Raw genomic sequence first — 21,306 nt, forward strand, 5'->3', positions numbered from 1 at the left:
GACCGTGAGAGCCTTGAGTGGCCTTGCCCTTTCTTGTAGCGACACGAGCAATGGTTCAAGGATTACGAAGATGAGTGGTGACAAAAGGTGAAAACCCTGTTAGCCAACTTGACGATGTGTCGCATCGGACCAGGGGATTTGCCACATTAACTCGATGTAATAAACTCATCTTAATCGAAACCCATTGGCTCCCTCTAATGCAGACTTCCACCCAAAAGTTTAAAGAGTTTTGGAACCAGAAAACAAGGGTCCCTCTCTGCTTGGTGTAACTGAGGCCATGAGAAAAATCTGAGCCACTCTCATGCTGAAAACCAAAAGTCTCAGAACCTATTCTACCAGCATTCGAAAGGAAACCATCGCCACGACACCATGACCAGGAGGATGTCCAAGAGAAAGACAAAGGCCCTACCCACCAAACACCCAAATGCAACAGGAGAAACCCTCATATCAATCTGCAATTTCCAGATATGATTTCCAATGGACCATCTTCCAAACCATCCAATATAACATAGTTCCATTCGTTTGAAAGACCATCAAAACTAGGGAATTAGCCATGGTCGCAGAGAGACAAAAAATAGAATCGAGAACATACCTGTGAATGCTGGTATGAGGCGACGGTGGTTGGGTTGACACTCGGTGAAGGACTGCGAAGTGCACCTTCCCCAAGCTGCAGAGATGCTCAGACTGAGGTAGAATCGACCAAGGACCACTAACAGAAAAATTACCAAACTTACCAACATGAAAACCCAAAACATTCCTTTCAAGGTTGTTGTTGCCACCTTCATGAATGCCATTAAGAAGAGGCATGCGAGAAGCCACCGCTCCATATGCCTCATGCATGTGGAGGGTGGCAGAGTACCATGTCAACATCATCAAATTAATTGGTTGGTAGAAGCGAGACCTGCTCAATCTTGCTCACACCTCGAGCGGAGAATACTTATAATTACGCATTTGGTTAAAATTGCCATACTAAATCTCCTCCAATATATTTAAAATTTGTTCGTAAATAAAATATTTAAAATTATTCAACTCGTTAAAATTATTGTATCAAATACCCTTTGACTCTTTAATTTATTATATTATTTTTGAAAATTAAGTTGAAATATATTTATAAATAAATTATGAATATATATATATATGATTTCTTTTAAAATTTGATTTAAAACATATTTATAAATAAGTGATGAATATATATAATTTCTTTTAAATTTGATTTAAAATATATTTATAAATAAATTATGAATATATTTATAAAATGCATATTAATTAATTTATATAAAATTTATTTTTAATACAATTAAAAATTCAAATTTTATAAGAAAGATGAAGATAGAAATCAAAAAAATAAAATCCTTACAACGATATCTCACTGAGTAAATAATTTTTCTTAAAACTTACAACTATAAACTCAACCTTAAACCAATCCCCTAGAAAATAAATTCTATAGATATGAATATTGAATATGAATATATAATTTTTCTTAAAACTTACAACTATAAACTCAACCTTAAACCAATCCCCCAGAAAATAAATTCCATAGATATGAATATCGAATATGAATATACGAGGAAACCATTCAAAATAAAAACTTTGATCTATGGGGAAAACCGCTGTCCCCAAATTGACCGGTAGTTTAATGTTAGGCAGACAACTCTCACTTTCAAGTGTCCTGAATTACATCATATGTTATTTTATGCCTTGAAGGGACAGATAGCTACTAGATTTGCCTTCCAGGCGACTCAGGTGTTCATCTCTGCCAAGTTATTCATTGCTTGCGACTTTGCTAGATTTGCCTTCCAGCTTATATCAAGGTAAGGAGGCGACTCAGGTGTTCATCTCTGGCAAGTTATTCATTGCTTGTGACTTTGCTATTATTACATATTCCTTCTTATTAGTAATATCCGAGACAGAGGGACCAGAGGCGAAGGGTAATCGAGTGACTCGTAGGAGCAGGGAGAAACAGAAGGATCGTGACTAAGGGAATGGGAACGGGGGAGCTTGTGTTCGGCCCTCGCATTTACAGTTGCTGTAATTGTAGATGCCATATAGCCGAGCACGATGATATCATCTCCAAATGCTTTCAGGTTTAACAATTAATTCCTGTCCCTTGGTTTCATAGATTTTTTGTTTTTGTTTTTATAATTTTATTTCTGGTGAGTATAGATGATGGATGATATGGAAGTCCGAATTTAGTATTTGTGGTTTAGGACACCCACATGGGAGATTCCCTCTGTATTCTGCAGCAGGTATTTTGCCACCACTTCGTAAACTTCCTTTTTCATATCTAAAAATTGAAAGAATTTAGATATTCATGTGCTTATATCCAATCTTCCGAATACCGAACTCATCGATTAAATAGTAAGTATCGGAGTGAATGGGATTTCAATTCACGAAATCCCATAGGGATAAATGTCACTGAAGGTATTGCTTGTAATTTATTGGTATTACATAAATACCAACCATGACCACAAGCCACAGAGAGGGCTTAGAAGGCCTGACAACGAAACTGGGGATTATTAGGTCTCGAGTGACGGAGGATGTTATCACATCTGCTTGAAATGGAAGCGATAAAATTTTGTTGAGATGTCTTTACGTGGGAGGATGTTATCACATCTGCCTGGGATAGAACAGATGTTTGAATCCTTCATTTTTAGTCTGGAATGAGCTTTTGATTTTATTTATAGAGCTTTTGTATACGACTGATTGTTGGAATTATAATTGTAAAAATGGAGTCTTCCGTTACCCCTGACTCAAACTCTGTTTGGCTCGGCTGCCGAGGCGAATTAACTTGGTCAGGAGGCGGACTCTCCGGTGGCAAATCAAATTTCCTGGCAGTGAGACAGACGCACGAGTAATTAGTAAGTTGCTTGCTTCTTGGACCTTTTGAGTAGCCGACTAGGGTAGATCCTCTCTGGTGCGTCGAACTTGTGGGCGGATAGAAAAACCCGTTGGTGTTAAATGTAAATGTCAAAAAGGGGAAGGGAAAAAACCCTCATTTTCAACGATTTCTGCTCCTGAGCCCTAGTCGAACTCCTACAATCCAACCTCGCCAAGTCGTTCGCCAATCCATGTTTCTGAATGTTGGTTTGAACTGAGGCTGGATTGCAGCAGTTAGTGAATCTGTTTTTAGTTGTATGTGTAGGGTTTGTGTTATGTTTCATTGCCATGGCCTTTTGCGCTGTTTTGGTTAACAATTGTCGGGGAATTTCCGGGAATTTTCTATCTGTAGCGCTCCATTGAGTCTTGAGATCTTTATGTCATTTAGATGTCCATCACTTGCCCATGTAGAATTTCAACCTGTAAGTTTTTCTGTACTTCTAGCTGGAAAAACGTATTTATAATAAGATGCTCTTAAACGAGAAAGTACAATATTTTCAAAGACTTGTCCTGTTTCATCTTTGTAGAAGTTTCATACAAAATGGAAGGCATAATACTGCATCTAAGATCTAGGGAACTTGGGACTGGATTGATGGTTAATTCATTACTAGCTACTTTAGTCACTTCCAAACGTTCATTTGGGTGAGCTTTCTCCTCCTCAAACATTGTGTAATGTTTCGTTTGAATTAACTTAGCCTCACCAGGCTGGGGGCAGAGTCCCTAGAGGCAGCCCACCTAGTTGGGTGATTGGTTCTATGACAGCACCACAATTAGGTAGGGACAGCAACGCAGTCAGGTGGAAGGAGAAGGGTAACCCTGGCAGTATATTGCTTGTAGGTTGGATGCTCCCGTTTCGGGAACTAAAAAATGTTCCTACAAAGTAATGCTATCTTATCAAATGCAGCATTTGGGAGACTGATATTACGAGTTTCGTAAATATATTAGTGCAGCCAAGTTTTGTTGGAAACAGCAAACGATAATAGCGTTTAATCATCATAAAGTGTTTGAGCATTCTAAAAGTCAAAACCTATGTCTGAACGAGAATGTTATAGAGATGTTAGCAACGTAACTTCTATGAGTTAGTGAAAGCTCGAGCCTTATTTTTTGCCTCGTCTTTCAGACCAATTACCTCATAAAGTTTGTGGTTCTTATGAGTTGAGTCTGATAAATGGATCAGCAACTCAACGTCTTTGAAAATGAAAACAGTCGCCCTCCTTCCGAAATTTGGAGCTAATAATGCTTGTCATTAGCTAGCTACAGTCTATTGCAAATTATCATATTATTGACATATTCTTAAATACATAAAATTGTGTTGAAAAAACTCGTGAGAGTTGCGGTTAATCCTAATTTTAGTTTATGTCAATAGCCCAAAACAATTTTGGATGACACAACATTAGGTATTTCCATCAACATTGTCTTAAAAGCTTCAAAACAATGCTAATGCAACTGAATGACTTGCTTTTCCTAATAATAATGGCAGATATAACTGGCAAGGGTTTAAGTCATTCACTAAACTTAGTAATGTTTTCTAGAGTTAAAGACTGGAGGCAGTTGATGACATTCACTATTCTTCAGGCATTTGGAGCTAATCTTCTTCTAGAAGCCTATTTTTGTGATTGACTAGCTGCACTCTATTGCTCTTTATCTTGTTGATGATGTGCTCTTGAATACACAAAACTGCCTGCAAAAAGCAAATGACGATTCTGCTGGAACCCAACATATGGATATGTTTAGTATACAACAACATTAATGAAAGTTGGCACAATGGTAGATGGTTGCATCAAAATCAGCTTCAGAACAACATTATGGTAGCCAAACAACCTGCCTATGTTAATTAAAGGTTGTTCATTTATTTAGCAGGAAATTTGAGTTATTTACTAAATTGAGTGAAGTTTCTAAGTGGTGTTTATTATACGACATTTCAATCGATATGAATCTTAATGATACATTTCATTGCAGCTTTAGTTAGATTAGGGTGCAGAGAACTCTGTGCTTTCAGTTTTACGACATTTGATTTAGAACTTTGTATAATTAAGTCTTTTAAGCTTTAGATTAGACAAGCTTTAGATTGGACGGAAGATGTTTGGTTTTCTTGGTTACTTAACTATGTAAATCTGGCAATGGCGCCGCCTTTCCTAGAAACTTCAATTATTGTGAAAAATGTGTATGACATCAAGTAACCAATAAGCTATACAGTAAAGACTGGATTTGTTTAATAGTAGTGCATCATATTTAGAATTTAGACTTAAGTATTTCTAGTAGTACTTTTGGCTTGCTCAATACCTTGTTTTTCACAGCTGTTGCACTTCCTGCAAGTTAATAAACATGGTGCAGGTTTTCTTATATGCATTGTCTAATATGTCAATACTTCACATTTATTGTGGGAAATTTCAGGTCTCAAACTAATACTCTGTAATCCGACTGAGTGATGCTGTGGTAGTCTTATATAAGTATGAAAAAATTATCTTTAATTGCATAATTTCAGTCTAGGCAGGACACTGTTTTTTGATGATTCATATGATAGCTGCAACTGAGTTTTGCTTGAACTTTATATCCATGCAAAAGATCAAACATTTGGAGGTGAAGTGGTGTGCAAGAGTACAGGATTTGCCCTGATAATCGGAAAGTGTTTTATTTACATTACACATTTCATTTAGTTGGGTTCACCTGACAGTGAAGAAGATCAAGGAAATGATAATTGTAATGACTTTCAGAGATTAAAGAACCTCTCTCTGCTTTGAGTGACTTATATTTTTAGCTATTACCAACAATTTTCATGACCCTAGTGATGTTTGACCTAGAATACTTCGGACTTCCTATAAAACAAAATGAAATTTATTCCAATTGATGATGCTGTGGTCTGGTGGTTGAGAATGCTACTAGGATTAATCCTTTCTGGCAACTTTGATTTCAAGTGTCTAGTTGTCTTTTCTCTTGCTGGCTTTATTCAACTTGGTTCTCATTGTTGTATTTACAATATTATGTGTATTCCCATGTAACTGCATTCCTGCAGTTTTCCATCTAGTGCAGTAAATACACACTTGCCAGAACAATCAAGCGGAATGGTTTGCGTGGGAATAAAGAATGTGGAGGATATTGATTGGTCGATGCCAAAATTTTGACATTATGCCTGTAATTACTATGACAGTCATTACTTATTAACTGGATCACATCATTGATGGTTGTGCATGTTCGCATGTATGACATGATGCTATAGAGGATTCATGTCAGCAAGCACAGATTTCCTTTTCCCCCTAGGAAAACCTTGCAGGGAAACTCCTGGGCACATCCCTGCATTTGTGGATGGTACCTAGTGCAAAGCTGTTGGCGCTGATTACAGCAACTGACCTGTCACTGGTCAGGGACATCAACAGAGGCATGCAACAGATGCAGCCAGCTTAGAAATCGAACTCAAGACCTCCTGCATGAAGTTCAAGGCACTTAACCCAATGGGCTAGCAAGAATAGATTTAGGAGTATATAGGAGAAGTCACGGGTTAAATCCAGAGGGGGGTTGAGTATTTACACCTCTGTAGACTTTAGCAGTCAAAATTGCTACATGGAGGGGGTCCCTTGTCCCACAGACCCAGGGGGTCTGATACACCAATTTGGTGTTTAGCTTGGCCATGACCATAAAATTATATTATTATTATTATTTATATAAAATTCAAAGTTAACTCTGTGTGTGCCTGTGCATCTGTATGGTTGTGCTCATGTGACATGTACATGCATGCATATAATGGTCTTGGAGGGACAAATGCAGATTGGAAAATATGCTACATTTGTTGTCTTGACGAATTTATCACTGAGGGTCTGGAATATAACTTATGGGCAATAACAGGGAAAATAAATTAATATAAGAAAATATTGGGAAACTTAAATTTAAAAAAAAATAATTTATTTTCAATTTTTGAACATATAAAACAACATCAACATCAATCAAATGCATTGCTACATAAATAAGAAAATAAAACTGATACATACGATGTCTAAGATGTCAAGTGGTACATCATACATTGATACTGAAAATACGATATTTGTCCTGAGTCATAAGTTTTCACAGGATGATACAAAATCACATCAAAACAAAAGTAAATGTGTCTGATTGATTTTCTAGGACACTTGCTCGAATAAAATTTTTCTTTACCTGATAACTACTTCAATGATCAATTAAACATTAGTTTCACATAGCATTTAAATCTAATATCATTTAGACAGTTATACAGAAGAAAAACTGTTGAAAAATGCAGCAAGAAATTTCCAATTTGATTTTGCCTTGATTAAATTGAGAAAATTTGAATTTCCACATCAGCAGACAACTTGGATGATGTTAACTTGTGTGACATGGCTTGTGTCACCTAGTTTACTCAGTAAATTCGAGTTGGAGGAGTTAGAGTTCAGTTCTGCATGTGTGATTGCTAATTTGTAGTAATCAAGGTTAGTTATCTCAGGTTGTTTTCAGTTAAACTAGTTCCAACTTTTGGAGGAACTAGTGGAAGGTCAGTTAAGCAGTGGGACTTCAGTCAAACTTAGTGATCATCCAGTTAACTGATCAATCAACCCAAAATAGCTAGTGCATGCAGAGAATTCGAGTTACCCAGTTGAGGTGGAGATTCCAAGGCAGTGTAACATCAGTTGTAGACTAGTCTTGAGTGTACAGGTGTTGCATGCAGTCAGATGATCAGCCTAAGGAATTGTGCAATTCAATTAGAGGAATTTCCTAAATAATAGGGGCTAATTCCTCAAGGAACAATGCAAGGAAATAAGAGCTCAAGCCAAGGCAAAAATTTGACTAAGTCTGGGTTAGAGGCCTTTAGTGAGCAGAGAGATAGGTTGTGCACTTGTAGGGTGAGCTCAGTTGAGCAAAGCAATTGTAATACATCTCTATTCATTTGATTAATGCAAGCAGACATTGGGCGTTTTAGCATTTTTCTTTCCCCAAATAAAAATATTTGTTGCATGTGTGTTATTTATTTTTGCATGTCTGAAATTTTTGTTCTAAATTGTAAATTAATATTCGCAGAACAGTAGAGTAGGTTTGTGTTTTGTGATTTTGATTAAAACTTCATGAGCAGTTGCAAATCTACAATCTAATTTCTACAAAAACATCAACTAATAAACATGAAAATGTAGTAAAGTAAACATGAAACAAAGAGACAAGAGACCCAGAAAATTAGACACATAGCCAAGGCAAAACCAACAAGGGGAAAACCCATAAATCTTTCCTTATGTGAGAGAGAGAGTTCTAGATTCATTATTACATCAGAAATAACCATAGAAGAAAATAATAGCCAAACCAGTAACCAAGATTGTGATCAAGTGCTATGCCAAAAATCAATTTCATGAAATTTCAGCCCTCCCTAGAATTTCGGCCTCCTTAAATTTCGGCCATCCTGTAATTTCGCTGGATCAAAGATGCATGAGACAAAATTGATGTGTGCAAATGAAGAGAAATGATCTCCTTTATATAGCTTTCAATTGGGGGTCGAATGGGTGCCACTTAGGGGCCCAGTTGAACTATAATAGATTTGGAGGCAAACTGAAAAATTTAAATTTCCATTTATCTTTCAAGATGAAAATATCGACCATGGATACCATATTTTTCAACATCATGCTGTTGACAACAGTGGATTTCCCTTTGTAACAGTTGCTCCAAATGCAAACTAAAATGGATAAATGTTAGAATTTGGCAAAAAGGAACTACACTAAAGAAAGGACAAAGAAATCTCTACAAAATGTCAAAATGTCATTAGGTCAAGATGAGGAAGTAGAAAGTGAGGCAGAAGTTTCTGTTGTGTCATCCACTAATAAGCAATGTTCCACGGGGATGCATCTACTTATGGTGGGGGACGGCCGGAGTGGGGGAGGTGTGGCCCCCACATTTCCCATGCTCCGGGGATGGGGAATGCCTGTGGAAATGTTTCCCCACATCCCCCTTTGGGGGAAACTTGGGGAACACATGGGGAAATGTTTCCTCTGTTTGGGGGACACGTTTTCCCCAAAAAGGGGATGTCTGAACATCCCTCCTTCCTTAGAAGGGGGGCAATTGAGCACTTCTACTTAGGTTCTTTTCTAACAACCCATGAAGATAGAAAAAACGGGATAAAGCTTTGCGAATTCTACGACCTTGGTAATTAATGGTAACATTAAATTCTTAAAGTACAAGGATAGAAAATTTTAAGATAAAGGAGAATGCCATAGCCCATTCTGAATGCAGTATCCCCTGCTGAATGTATATCCCATTAATTGTTTCAGGATGTTTGAGAGTGTTTTGACCTCATCATACTTTTATATGGAGAAAGTAGAATTTCATACCCCATTTAGAATTTAATAGACTTAACAATTTTCAGGATTGACATGATTATAACAATTCTTTTGGATTGCACTATGATGAATTTGCATGGGATGAATTGTTATTGTTGGGATTTTATCATTATTATTTTTATATTTTATAATTGCAAAGATAGGACCACTATACTAGGGACCCCAACATCCCCTCATATCCCTGAATTTCCTTAAAATTTGGGGGTGCTCCCGCACATCCCCCTTGTGTGTCTCACTGTTCATGCGCTGCTCAGTCCCGAAAACTTGGTGGACCATAGCCAATAAGAAGGCACTGATGCATTGTCTAATGATTCCCTCAAGAGAAAGTCCAAGGCTAGGAGGTTATGACTAGACCTCAGGATGGCCTAGGAGCTACAAGGAGAGATTCTTCTAACTCTATAGTTGATGAAAAAATATCACAATAGAGGCTTGGACTAGGTTAGATCATCAAGCAGGGCTTGTTGAGGGTGGTTACTGCTTTGTGACTTTGTGGTAACTTGATTGGCCCTAGTGCAAGTCACAATACATGGTATCATTGATTTGGACTCCATCGTGTTGATAACAGGTTGATTTGTGTGTAACTTAGTGCTACTAGGTTCAAAAGTAGGTTGAAGAGGACTTGAGAATATCAGTTCAGTTACAAATGAAAACTGCTTTCAAGGATGTTGAGGAAGAAAGTATCAGAAGTCACATACAAAGTAAGATTCACACAATAGCAAATTCAAACAGAGAACAATTTGAATTGATTGATTAATTTTCCAAATACTTTTATATAGCCTCAATAAGGGTGGTTGTATGTTTCACAATCCCAGTGACTTAATCAATATTAAGTCAGGGACACTTAACTTTATAATTTTGCTTTCTTACAGGCCAAGCAAGCTGTAGAAGATGTCCACCACTCATCTCCGAGTAGTGCAAGCAATCAGTGGCAGAGTGTGGTTCACGACTTAACATTTTGCTGTCTTGTCAATGCATCATGTTGCAAAGTTGACCGTTGATGCAGGAGCATCTTACCTCCAGGTCAAATGTATTTTGACTAGGTTGGGGGGTCTTCCATTTACCAAGGGACTTGGTTCCCTTAGTGTGGAAATATCCAAGTCCCTAAGTGTGGAATTATTTAATTTATTGTATTTTCTAATGCTTATTAGAGAATTGTACATAAATGATTTAATTTGAGGAATTGATGTAATTATCTCTTTTAAAAAGAGAGATCTCGAGAGTAATGGGAGAGTTAGAGAGATGTTAGAATTAGTTGGATTCATAAGAGGATTTTGTGGATTTAGAGATTTGGATTTGTTGAAGAATTTGTGGATCTGAACTAATTCTAGTTCGAAATTCCTTTTTGTATATATTTTGTAAGCCAAAATGCATGTAGGGGCAAGATAGGAAAGAGTGTGTGTACAGAGAGAAGAATGCTTTGAGGCCTGAGAGAGGCCATATGGCCAGAGAGGGCCAAATTGATGTATTTTAGGGCAAGGCCTTTGTTTCTTTATATATATATATATATATATATATAGATATAGATATTGCAAAACACTTTGTTTCGAGTGTATCTCGGGGATGAATCTCTATTCACTACGAATGCTGAACATTTGCTTATATAGCTATGTATAGTAGGTGTTCTGAAGCTCAGGAGGGACTCACACGTTCATATCAGAGGATGATGTTACGTGCATAGTACAACTGAGAAGGACTGTGGGAGGATTGGAGTAGTGTTATGCACAAGTTCAACCGAGAAGGGCTGTGGGAGGACCGAAGTAATGCCATGTGCATGGTGCAAAGGGAGTAAGGTTAAAGCAGAGAGGAGTCAAACACAAAGCCGAGAGGGAGAAGCCAATACTTAGCGTAATTGGCATTGACAGTGAGTCCGTAAAGAGACAGTGCCGGGAACTAACAATAGATGGCGTCGGGAGACAGAATGAAAGCACTGGGTCACTTCATCCTGGAGACAATAGACCAAATTGATGTATTTCAGGGCAAGGCCTTTGTTTCTTTATATATATATATATATATATATATATATTGCAGAACACTTTGTTTCGAGTGTATCCCGGGGATGAATCTCTGTTCACTACGAATGCTAAACATTTGCTTATATAGCTATGTATAGTAGGTGTTCTGAAGCTCAGGAGGGACTCACACGTTCATATCAGAGGATGATGCTACATGCACAGTACAACCGAGAAGGACTATGGGAGGATTGGAGTAGTGCTACGTACAAGTACAACGGAGAAGGGCTGCAGGAGAACTGAAGTAATGCTATGCGCATGGTGCAAAGGAAGTAAGGTTAAAGCAGAGAGGAGTCAAACACAAAGCCGAGAGGGAGAAGCCAATACTTAGCGTAATTGGCATTGACAGTGAGTCCGTCAAGAGACAATGCCGAGAACTAACAATAGATGGTGACGAGAGACGGAATGAAAGCATTGGGCCACGTCATCCTGGAGACAATAGACCAGAAGAATTGTTTGGGACCCCAAGTCTAAGCGATCGAGAAGAGCGAGTGTCGATGGACGTGGCATGGCCAAGTCGAATGTGGTTAGGCGCCAGGCCTTCAAGTGTCAGGTTCTACGCGAGCCCCGGCTCTAAGCGAGCCTTATATATATTAGAAGTGGAAGCAAGGTGGCAGTGGACCCTGCCTGAAGGTCTTTACTCGATGACATTGTTAAGTCGATCATTAATAAAGGCCGGGCTACGGAGAGTGAGCTTATGTGGTGAGGCAGACCCCACATAGGAGGAGTATACCTTGACGACTCTTAGCAGGTGGCCTTTATTTTTGTCGGAACATTGATAGGCAGAACTGGGGACCTGCTTGGAGGTTTGAATGCCCGGTGGTTTTATATGAGATGCATAGTTGCAACGCTGGGCTGGCTCAAAGTAGGTGGAGCCCACCCGACTAATGCCTAACCCGACAATGAAGTTTGCAACGCCCAGGCTACTTGTTAGGCTTATTTGAATAGGCTCACGTGGCAAAGTGGGTCCACCGATGGAATTGAGTTCTGTGTTGGCTCCAAAGGCTCCGAGCTCTAGATTGTGTTACATATGTAACATTGCCACTTGCGTAGAGTTGGTTGTGTTATTGCGCTTGGCTCCAAGGTAGAGTCAGGTTCTCGGCTATGGTGGTTCTTTGGAATTTGGCTCAACGTCTTCCCTTAGATGATTTTTTGATGGAAGGGTCGGTTACAGTTGTTCTATAACAGTGCCAGAGCTTGGCTCCCAGAGCTATTAAAAGAGATTTGATCGTAGGGTTTTTGAATCCCGTAAGGTATCTATATTGATAACCATAAATCTTGACTTCAGGGGCTATTGAGGAGGAACTTGGCCGCGAAGGATAGTTCAAAGAGTGAGTTGGGACTGTGGATTAAGTGAATTTGGTTGTGGATTTAAATCAGTGAAGGCAGAGATCGTGGAAAAAAGCGAGACTTCTCGTTGATAAGCGACTGGTGTTGCATTAGGTGGTATCAGAGTAACTGATACCAAAGAAATAAAGTAGTGGTTAGATAAATTTTCTAAGGAAAGTGGTATCAGAAGAAAAAGGGAGTTGAGGCAGAATTGGATCTGGTTGAGGTAAAGTTTTTGTTTTTCAAATTTCAATTAATAATTGAGAATGAAGCATCGTGAAGACATAGAGGATGATTACTTGTGAAGAAGTAGAGTAGAATTGGCCTGAGAAACAAAGGAAAATGTTTTGAGGATGTAGGAGCAGGGAGAATGGATTCAAATAATTGATTGAAGAAGATCTTGTCACATGTATGAAATTTGTGTGAGTTTGTTTGCAGATAGCAGAACAAGGAGAGGTAGCAACCATATAACAAGCAAAATATTTGGAAGGAGAATTGTGACAAAACTCAACAACAACAGATGAATTGCTGAAGATAAGGACAACATAAGTTCTCAAAGGAGGAAGTGAGCAGTTGGAGATGTAGTAGCCTGACAACCTTTGAAAGCTGAGGAGCAGACATGCTCAAAGAAAGAAGAGGAAGAGGTTCTACTACAGAGGACCAGAGGAACAGGACAACTTCCAACACATAGAAGTTGGGTAGAAGTTGTTGCAGGTAGTTCCACAGTGATTGTGGGTAGAATTGCCCAGAGATAGAGACAAAGATAGAGATAGAGGAAGAGAGGAGGCTTGTTGCAGCTCACAAGAAGTGGACAAAGAGTGTTCACAGAAAGAGGAAAGCATGGCTATTGATGGCTATGATAAGGATTTAGAGAAGAGAAATCTGAATCAGTCAAAGCAAAATGGCAAAGCAGCTGGCATAAGGAGGATGAATGATGAAGAGTTTGGGAGGGAGATGATTGAGTTAAAGGCATAATTCAATCATTTGAGATAACTATTGCGAGACTAGAGATATGGCTGGATAGTGAGGAAGAAGAAGGTGAGATGGCCTTCATTGCAGAGGAAATTGAGGCAGAGAATATGTGCCAGGATAAAGGGAAAGCTCAGAGCAGTTGAGTGTGGGCAAGAAGTTCACTACTGTGAACCAGAACAAGGATCAATCCTTGGAGGAGAAAGCGATAAAGACATTGAGATTGAGGCTAAAGAGCCTTATGTTTTTAAATCTGATGATTGGTGCATGATTGCAGGTATTGTAGGTGAAGATAGAGAGCAGTCATTAAGTACTGCTATAGAGAAGGCAATGTTGTCTCGTGAAGACAATCAAGGTGGAGATTGCAAACAGTGGGTGAATGCAGTCGTGAAAGAAAACCCTAAGGTAGAGGGATTTTTATTTGAGATGTCTGAGATGGAGACATTTACCTTTTCCAATGAAATTGACAAGGATGGTGAAACTTTGATCAAGTAGGAAGAGGAAGAAGTTGTTGTAGTAGAAGAAGCAGATGAGAACTTGATGAACAATTTCATGTTCTCAATAATGAATAAGGAGGAGGCATTGGAGGCATCTGCAGAGACTCTAAAGTCTCATGTTTTTAAAACTAATGATTGGTTTGTGACTGCAGGAAATGAGAAATGCAAGGGAAAACAAACTTATAACTTTGTCATTTCAAAGGAGGAGACAACAATAGGAGAATGTGTAGATGCGAGTGGAGAAAACTGCGAAGAGAGTGAAGGTATGCAAAAAAGGATATGCTGGCTCAAAGATACTTCGATTAAAGAAGCACAAGGAACTTTGGGAGAAGTTGTGCAAGGCTACAAGGAAGTAAGCATGGCATTGAAAGTTATGATAGCAGAAGATAATTGGAACAAAGATTTAGAAGAAACTTTGTATAGAGGTATGAGTTGCTTGTGGAAAATTTGTTATTTTAACAAAATGTAGGATATGGAGTTATTGGAATAAGTAAATAATTTAAGTTTACAACTCAAAAGCATGTAGCAAAAGACATACAGTTATGTTGAACAAAGGAATAAGGAGTTGGAAGTGACAACAACCCTACGAATTCTTGGTGGAAGTCAGCAACAATCAAGAAAGAAGACCAGTGACAACAAGGATTGGCAAAACAAGTACAAGCCAGAGGACAAGCTAGATAGAGATTGGAGAATTGTGGACGTTGATGAGAACAACATCCAGGAGGTAGAAAAGATGCAGTAGACAAAGGAAGACAAACCATGTAAAAGTGTAGCTAATCGAAGAACTTTGCATCAACAAAATTAGTGGGCAACTACAACATAAAGTCTGGAAACCAGGGAGAAAGAAAGAGGCAACATTGGGACAACAACATGACAGAACAATTGACTTACTGCAAGTCAAAGTTTGGGATCCAGGAGGATTACATCAGCTTATGAAAGTACATGGTCAGGAGACAATGAAGCTTTTGAACCTTGGGAGTATGATGTAGGAGCATCTTACCTCCAAGTCAAAATGTATTTTGACTAGGCTAGGGGTTCTTCCATTTACCAAGGGAGTTGGTTCCCTAAGTGTGGAATTATTTAATTTATTGTATTTTCTATGCTTATTAGAGAATTGTACATAAATGATTTAATGTGAGGAATTAATGTAATTATATCTCTTCTAAAAACAGAGATCTCGAGAGTAATGGGAGAGTTAGAGAGATTTTAGAATTAGTTGGATTCATGAGAGGATTTTGTGGATCTAGAGATAGGGATTTGTTGAATAATTTGTGGATTTGAACTAATTCTAGTTCAAAATTCGCTTTTGTATATATTTTGTAAGCCAAAATGCATGTAGGGGAGAGATATGAAAGAGTGTGTGTACAGAGAGCGTTTGAGGGCCGAGAGAGGCCATATGGTCAGAGAGGGCCAAATTGATGTATTTGCAGGTGTGCTAAAGCTCAGGAGGGACTCGCACGTTCATATTAGAGGACGGTGCTATGTGCACAATACAGTCGAGAAGGATTGTGGGAGGATTGGAGTAGTGATACGTGCACAGTATGACTGAGAAGGGATGTGGGAGGATCGGAGTAATGCTATGTGCATGGTGCAGAGGGAGTAAGGTTAAAGTAGTGAGGAGTCAAACATAGAGCCGAGAGGGAGAAGCCAATACTTAGCATATTTGGCATTTATAGTGAGTCTGTCAAGTGAAAGTGCCGGGAACTCACAATAGACGGTGCTGGGAGACAGAATGAAAGCACCAGGCCACGTCATCTCGGATACAATAGACCAGAAGAATTTTTTGGGACCCCAAGTCTAAGCGACTGGGAAGAGCGAGCGTTGACGGACGTGGCATGGCCAAGTCAGATGTGATTAGGTGCCAGGCCTTCATGTGTTGGGTTCTACACGAGCCCCGACTCTAAGCGAGCCTTTTATATATTACAAGCAGAAGCAAGGCGACAATGGACCTTGCTTGGAGGTCTTTAGACGACAACATTGTTAAGTTGATCATTGATAAAGGTCGGGCTTACCCCGACGACTCTTAGCAGGCACGCCTTTATTTGGGCCGAAACATTAATAGGCGGAACTAGGGACCCACCTGGAGGTTTGAATACTTGACGGTTTTATATGGGATGTATAGTTGCAACGTTGGGTTGGCTTAGAGTGGGTGGAGCCAGTGTTGTTAAAAGCGCGATTTTTTCCCTAAGCCGATTTAATCGCGCTTTTTATGGGAAAAAAGTGCCTAAAATTTTTTTTGCCGCTTTTTTTCGAAAAAGCGCGCTTTTTTTGTAAAAAAGCTCGGGGGTCCGTGGCAGCACGATTTATAATGAAAATTTGGATTTATTAATTATTATTTCATGATCTTTGTACAGGTTGGAGTCCCAACGACTTAATGACATGGTCTACGTCTACTACAATCTTCGATTGTGGGTGAGGCAACTTGAGAGGACACCTGATGTGGATGCCATCTCATTGGATGGGATTGACACCACTGCTGCATGGAGGGTTGAGGCCGAGAGGCCTCTCATGGATTCTACTGATGATTGGTTAGTGCAGGATGAGGGGGAGGAGGAGGAGGAGGAGGAGCAGGAGGAGGAGCAGGTGGAGGAGGAGGAGGAGGAGGAGGAGCAGGAGGAGGAGGTGACACCGCCTACCCGGGCTACCACTAGGACCAGTAGAGGACGTGGTCTACCTCCTGTAGCTCATACTTCTAGTTCTTCAGCTTCTAGAGCACATCAGACTCCATTGCCATTTCCACCAGCACAGGCACCAGCATCTACATCTAGAGGGAAAGAGAAAGCTGTGACATTTTCTCGCAAGAGGGGCAGAGGAAATCAATAGGATTAGACTTTCATTTTATTGTATATGAGTCTATGACATTATGACATGATGAGATACATTATCATATTTTTTGTTGATATTTTGAGGCCGCGCTGGGACTCAGGAGTCAGGACTTATTATTCAGGACATGATTCAATGTTATGTGTGATTTTAGCGCTAGAAATGATATTAAACATCTTATATATTAGTTTTCTTATCATATTTATGTGTCAATGTATTTATTTTATGTTGTAGATGGTTTAGATATTAAAAAAATTGAAAAAAAATGAATATTTTTGTACCAAACGCTTTTTTCCCGCTTTTTTCCGCTTTTTTTCCTCTTTTTCCGATTTTTTCCGCTTCATTCCTGGTGCCGATTTAATCCCGCTCGCGCTTTTAACAACATTGGGTGGAGCCCACTCGTCTGATGCCTAACCTGACAATGAAGTTTGGAACGCCCAGGCGACGCGCCAGACTTATTTGAATGGGCTCATGTGGCAGAGTGGGGCTGCCGACGAAATTGAGTTATGTGTTGGCTCCAAAGACTTTGAGCTTTGTATTGTGTTACATATATAACATTGCCACTCACATAGAGTTGGTTGTGTTATTGCACTTGGCTCCAAGGCAGAGACAAGATCTCGGCTATGGTGGTTCTTTGGAATTTGGCTTAGTGTCTTCCCTTAGATGATTTTCTGATGAAAGGGTCGGTCACGGTGATTCTGTAATAGTGCCAGAGCTTGGCTCTGGGAGCTATTAAAATAGATTTGATAGCAGGGATTTTGAATCCTGTGAGTTATCTATACTGATAACCAACAAATCTTGACTTCAGGGGCTATTGAAGAGGAACTTGGTCACGAAGGACAGTTCAGAGAGTGAGCTGGGACTGTGGATTAAGTGAATCCGGTTGTGCATTTAAATCAGTGAGGGCAGAGATCTTGGGAAAAAGCGAGACTTCTTGTTGATAAGTGACTGTTCTTGCATCTACCACAATACATGTATCCGACATGGTTGATACTAAGTCATAAAGCATCTAACCACCCACTGCCTCACCAGCCAAATTGGAGTCAATGAAGGATGAAAAATTGAGCGCAACTGCCATTACTTAAAAACCTGCTTTGTCCTCCAATAAAAACATCCTTTATACATCTTGGCAGCATTTTTAACTTGTCCACTGCACCTCTTTTAGTTGGATTTCATCATTCTTGATAATCATTTTGCTACTCCACCAGTCGAATTGAGTTCCTATGGCTGTCATTGCACTGTTAGGCTGTCCTGCTTTGCTGCAGAAACAACTTTTCCTTGACCCTCCTTGGGTCATTTCTTCTAAACTTTTTTATCATGTTGGTCTAAACTTTAAAGACTTCCCACAATAGAGATGAAAATAAGCCTCCTCCTGTTGCTTATCTTTACTATTTGGTCTCCTAATTGGCCATCCTTTTCTCGGTTGAGAGAGTTCCTCCAACTGCACATCCTCCACAGTGCTATAATACCAGTTGGGCCTTTTCTTATCTGTTCTGTCCTCCAAATCAACACTGTCTTTTGCTTGAATGGGGACATTTTCATTGTCCCCATAGTTGTACTCTTCATGCACATTAACTCCTGATCATTCTCCCTTAACCTGCACTTTCTTCCCTCAAAGTGCACGTTCTTTCCATGCAACTAGTCTGAATTTCATCCTTAAAACAGCCACAATTGGAGGATACTGGATATCAGATCCAAACCAAGCTGAAAAATGATCACACTTTCATCAATTATGACATCACCATTGATTGTTGCCTTGATAGTACTGCATCTAACAACTGGTAACCCTTATGTTGGTCACTATAACCAGCGAACATTAGTTTCTTACATCCAGCATTCAAATTTGTTTTTTTTTATTCCTGAACTAGAACGTATGCAATAAACCCCAAAATTTTAAGGTGTCTGGCTTCTGCCTTTCGTCCTGATCAAACCTCTCCTAAAGTGACCCCTGGCACCACTCTTGTAGGAAATGTATTCGAGAAAAGAGATATCACATATATGCTTCTTCTGCCCAATATTTATTTGGAACTGCCCTATACTCCAAGTTCCAACATACATATGACCATCTCAACAATTCTACGGTTTCTCCATTCAACCTCCCCATTCTGTTGGGGAGTGTATGAATTGCCTCTGGATACCTCTTTTATTACAAAAATCAGCAAACTCATTAAAATAGAATTCACCTCCATTATATGTTTGGAGGGCCTTAATGCTTCTACTATTCTCATTTTTTACTGCTACTTCAAAAACTTTATATTCAACAAAGGCATCTGACTTCTTTTTTAGAATTTAGACTCACATTTTCTTGGAAAATCATCAATAAGCAACAAAAAATACCCGACACCAGAGTCGAAATTGTGTTTGCAGGACCACAAATATCATTATGGACCAAATCCAAACCACCTTGGCCTTTCAAGTCTTCCCTCTTCAAAGGTCAGTGTGTGCTAATATTTTGTTACACACACATCATAAATTTCTTCCTCCATGAATCTACCCATGAACGTCTTATTTTACGTTTAGAGGGTCTTAATGCTTCCACTAGTCTCCTTTTCTGCTATTACTTCCAAAACTTTATATTCAACAAAGGCATCTGACTTCGTTTTGAGAAATTAGACTCATGTTTTCTAGGAAAAATCATTCATCTGCAACAAGAAAGACCTTGCACTAGAGACTGAAATTGTCCTTACAGGACCACAGACGTCACCATTGTCCAAATCAAAAACTACCTTGGCTGACAAAGCCTTCCCTCTTCAAAGGCAGGTGTCTGCTAATTTTTTGTTAGACATGCATTATAAATTTCTTCCTCCTTGAATCTACTCATGAACGTCTTCTCATTTTTCCTGTTGTTGGTGAGGAAAGATACTGAAAATTCAAATGGCCATACCTTTGATACCACAGATCATTGTTGCAGCTATTTTCAATTCTGTACGTCAAAGCATGTGATTCTGCCATTTCGTAATCAACAAGTCTATTGAGATCTTGTTCTTTCACATCTAATGCAATTATCTTATTTCTCTGTTTCTCAATTACAGAACATCATTCTCAATGGAAAATCACATCCACATTTAGACTATGCTTTGTGTTCTCACGTTCTGGAAGTGGACTTGTGTTCAAACCAGGAATATGTTCTCACTTTCTTAGACATGAGGGGTCATACCTCTCATTTTGACTAGCAAATTCCATGACTTTCTACAAAGTGCTGTCCTGTCACCCAAAATCATCATTTCTGACTTAATTTTATCTTCACAAACTCAACATACTAGTCAGTTCTATTAGTTATATCCTTAAATGCTCCGTAAAAAAACAATCTTCTGACATATTTCCCATATGAGAAGCCACAAAATCATAAAATTTTTCTTCTTCATGTTCTGCAACATTAGCCCATTTACAGGCTGTCCATGGTTGTGCCCCTCATCCCACAATGTCTTCCTGAAGTCCTTCATGTGACCATATCTCCCACAATAAACACAATTGTTGGCTTACCATTGCTGCTTTTGTTGGCTCCGTTCTTCTGCTTTCCTTTACCTTTAATCTTTGCTACAAAGACTCACTTGGATGCCTTGCTATTCTCCACCTGTCTTTCTGAAACAATTAACTATATAACTCCTCAAATTCTTTGCAGCAGACTTCGCAGTCACATTCACACTTTAAATGGTTGTGCCCCTCATCCCACAATGTCTTCCTGAAGTCCTTCATGTGACCATATCTCCCACAATAAACACAATTGTTGGCTTACCATTGCTGCTTTTGTTGGCTCCTTTCTTCTGCTTTCCTTTACCTTTAATCTTTGCTACAAAGACTCACTTGGATGCCTTGCTATTCTCCTCCTGTCTTTCTGAAACAATTAACTATATAACTCCTCAAATTCTTTGCAGCAGACTTCGCCGTCACATTCACACTTTAAACCAAATTTTTATTGAATGGGGTAGGCTTTCAGGGTAATTACTACCAAATCTTCATCATCAATTTCTTGCCAATTGGCATCATTTGATCACGTCTTTTAATTTCAGCAATTGGTATAAAATTGAATCACCCTCTTCCATAAATAATAAACTCTTAAGGTAAACTGTTCTACCTTTTGAGAAGTTGCATGGAGCTACTTCATCCTTGTCCACAGCATGAAAGCATCTGTGGCATCTTGCACTATCATTTATTATGGACAACTTTATCAATGTGAGAACTCTCTAGTCTTGGCATCAACGACTTCCTGTTAATCCTTATCATATCATCAGGGTCTCCCTGGTCCTTGCCTGTGCCCATTCCAAATGCATGTACTTCGATATGGCAATCATGCACTGCTTCCAGACTTAAAATCATGACCATTGAACTTATGACTGGGGTCCAACATTATATTTGAGAGACTCCACTTTCTGTCAACAAATAAATGCCAAGTACCAATTACACATTTCAATTAACCTAAAAATTATTCAGAATTACCTCCAAAACTCTACTGCATGCACACTCTATATCAATAAGCAC

General features: G+C 39.1%; 1 protein-coding gene across 4 annotated transcripts in view; it reads left to right on the forward strand.

Moving 5' to 3' along the window:
* Positions 1-1,556: 1,556 nt before the first annotated feature.
* Positions 1,557-21,306, forward strand: part of LOC149233796 (protein yippee-like At4g27745) — a 37,102-nt gene continuing 17,352 nt past the window's right edge. Inside the window, exons 1-2 of one of the 4 annotated variants that reach the window (XM_089379851.1) lie at positions 1,668-1,811; positions 1,911-2,084. In XM_089379851.1, the coding sequence (XP_089235977.1) occupies positions 1,983-2,084 (102 nt within the window). In that variant the 5' untranslated portion in view covers positions 1,668-1,811; positions 1,911-1,982. Of the gene's footprint in view, positions 2,085-21,306 lie in introns of all 4 variants that reach the window. The other 3 variants (XM_089379850.1, XM_089379848.1, XM_089379849.1) reach the window with 3 other exon arrangements.

Source organism: Pinus tabuliformis, chromosome J, assembly GCF_031772625.1.
Source record: "Pinus tabuliformis cultivar Carrire ecotype Pingquan chromosome J, CPIR1, whole genome shotgun sequence".
In the NCBI taxonomy this organism is placed as follows: Eukaryota; Viridiplantae; Streptophyta; class Pinopsida; order Pinales; family Pinaceae; genus Pinus; species Pinus tabuliformis.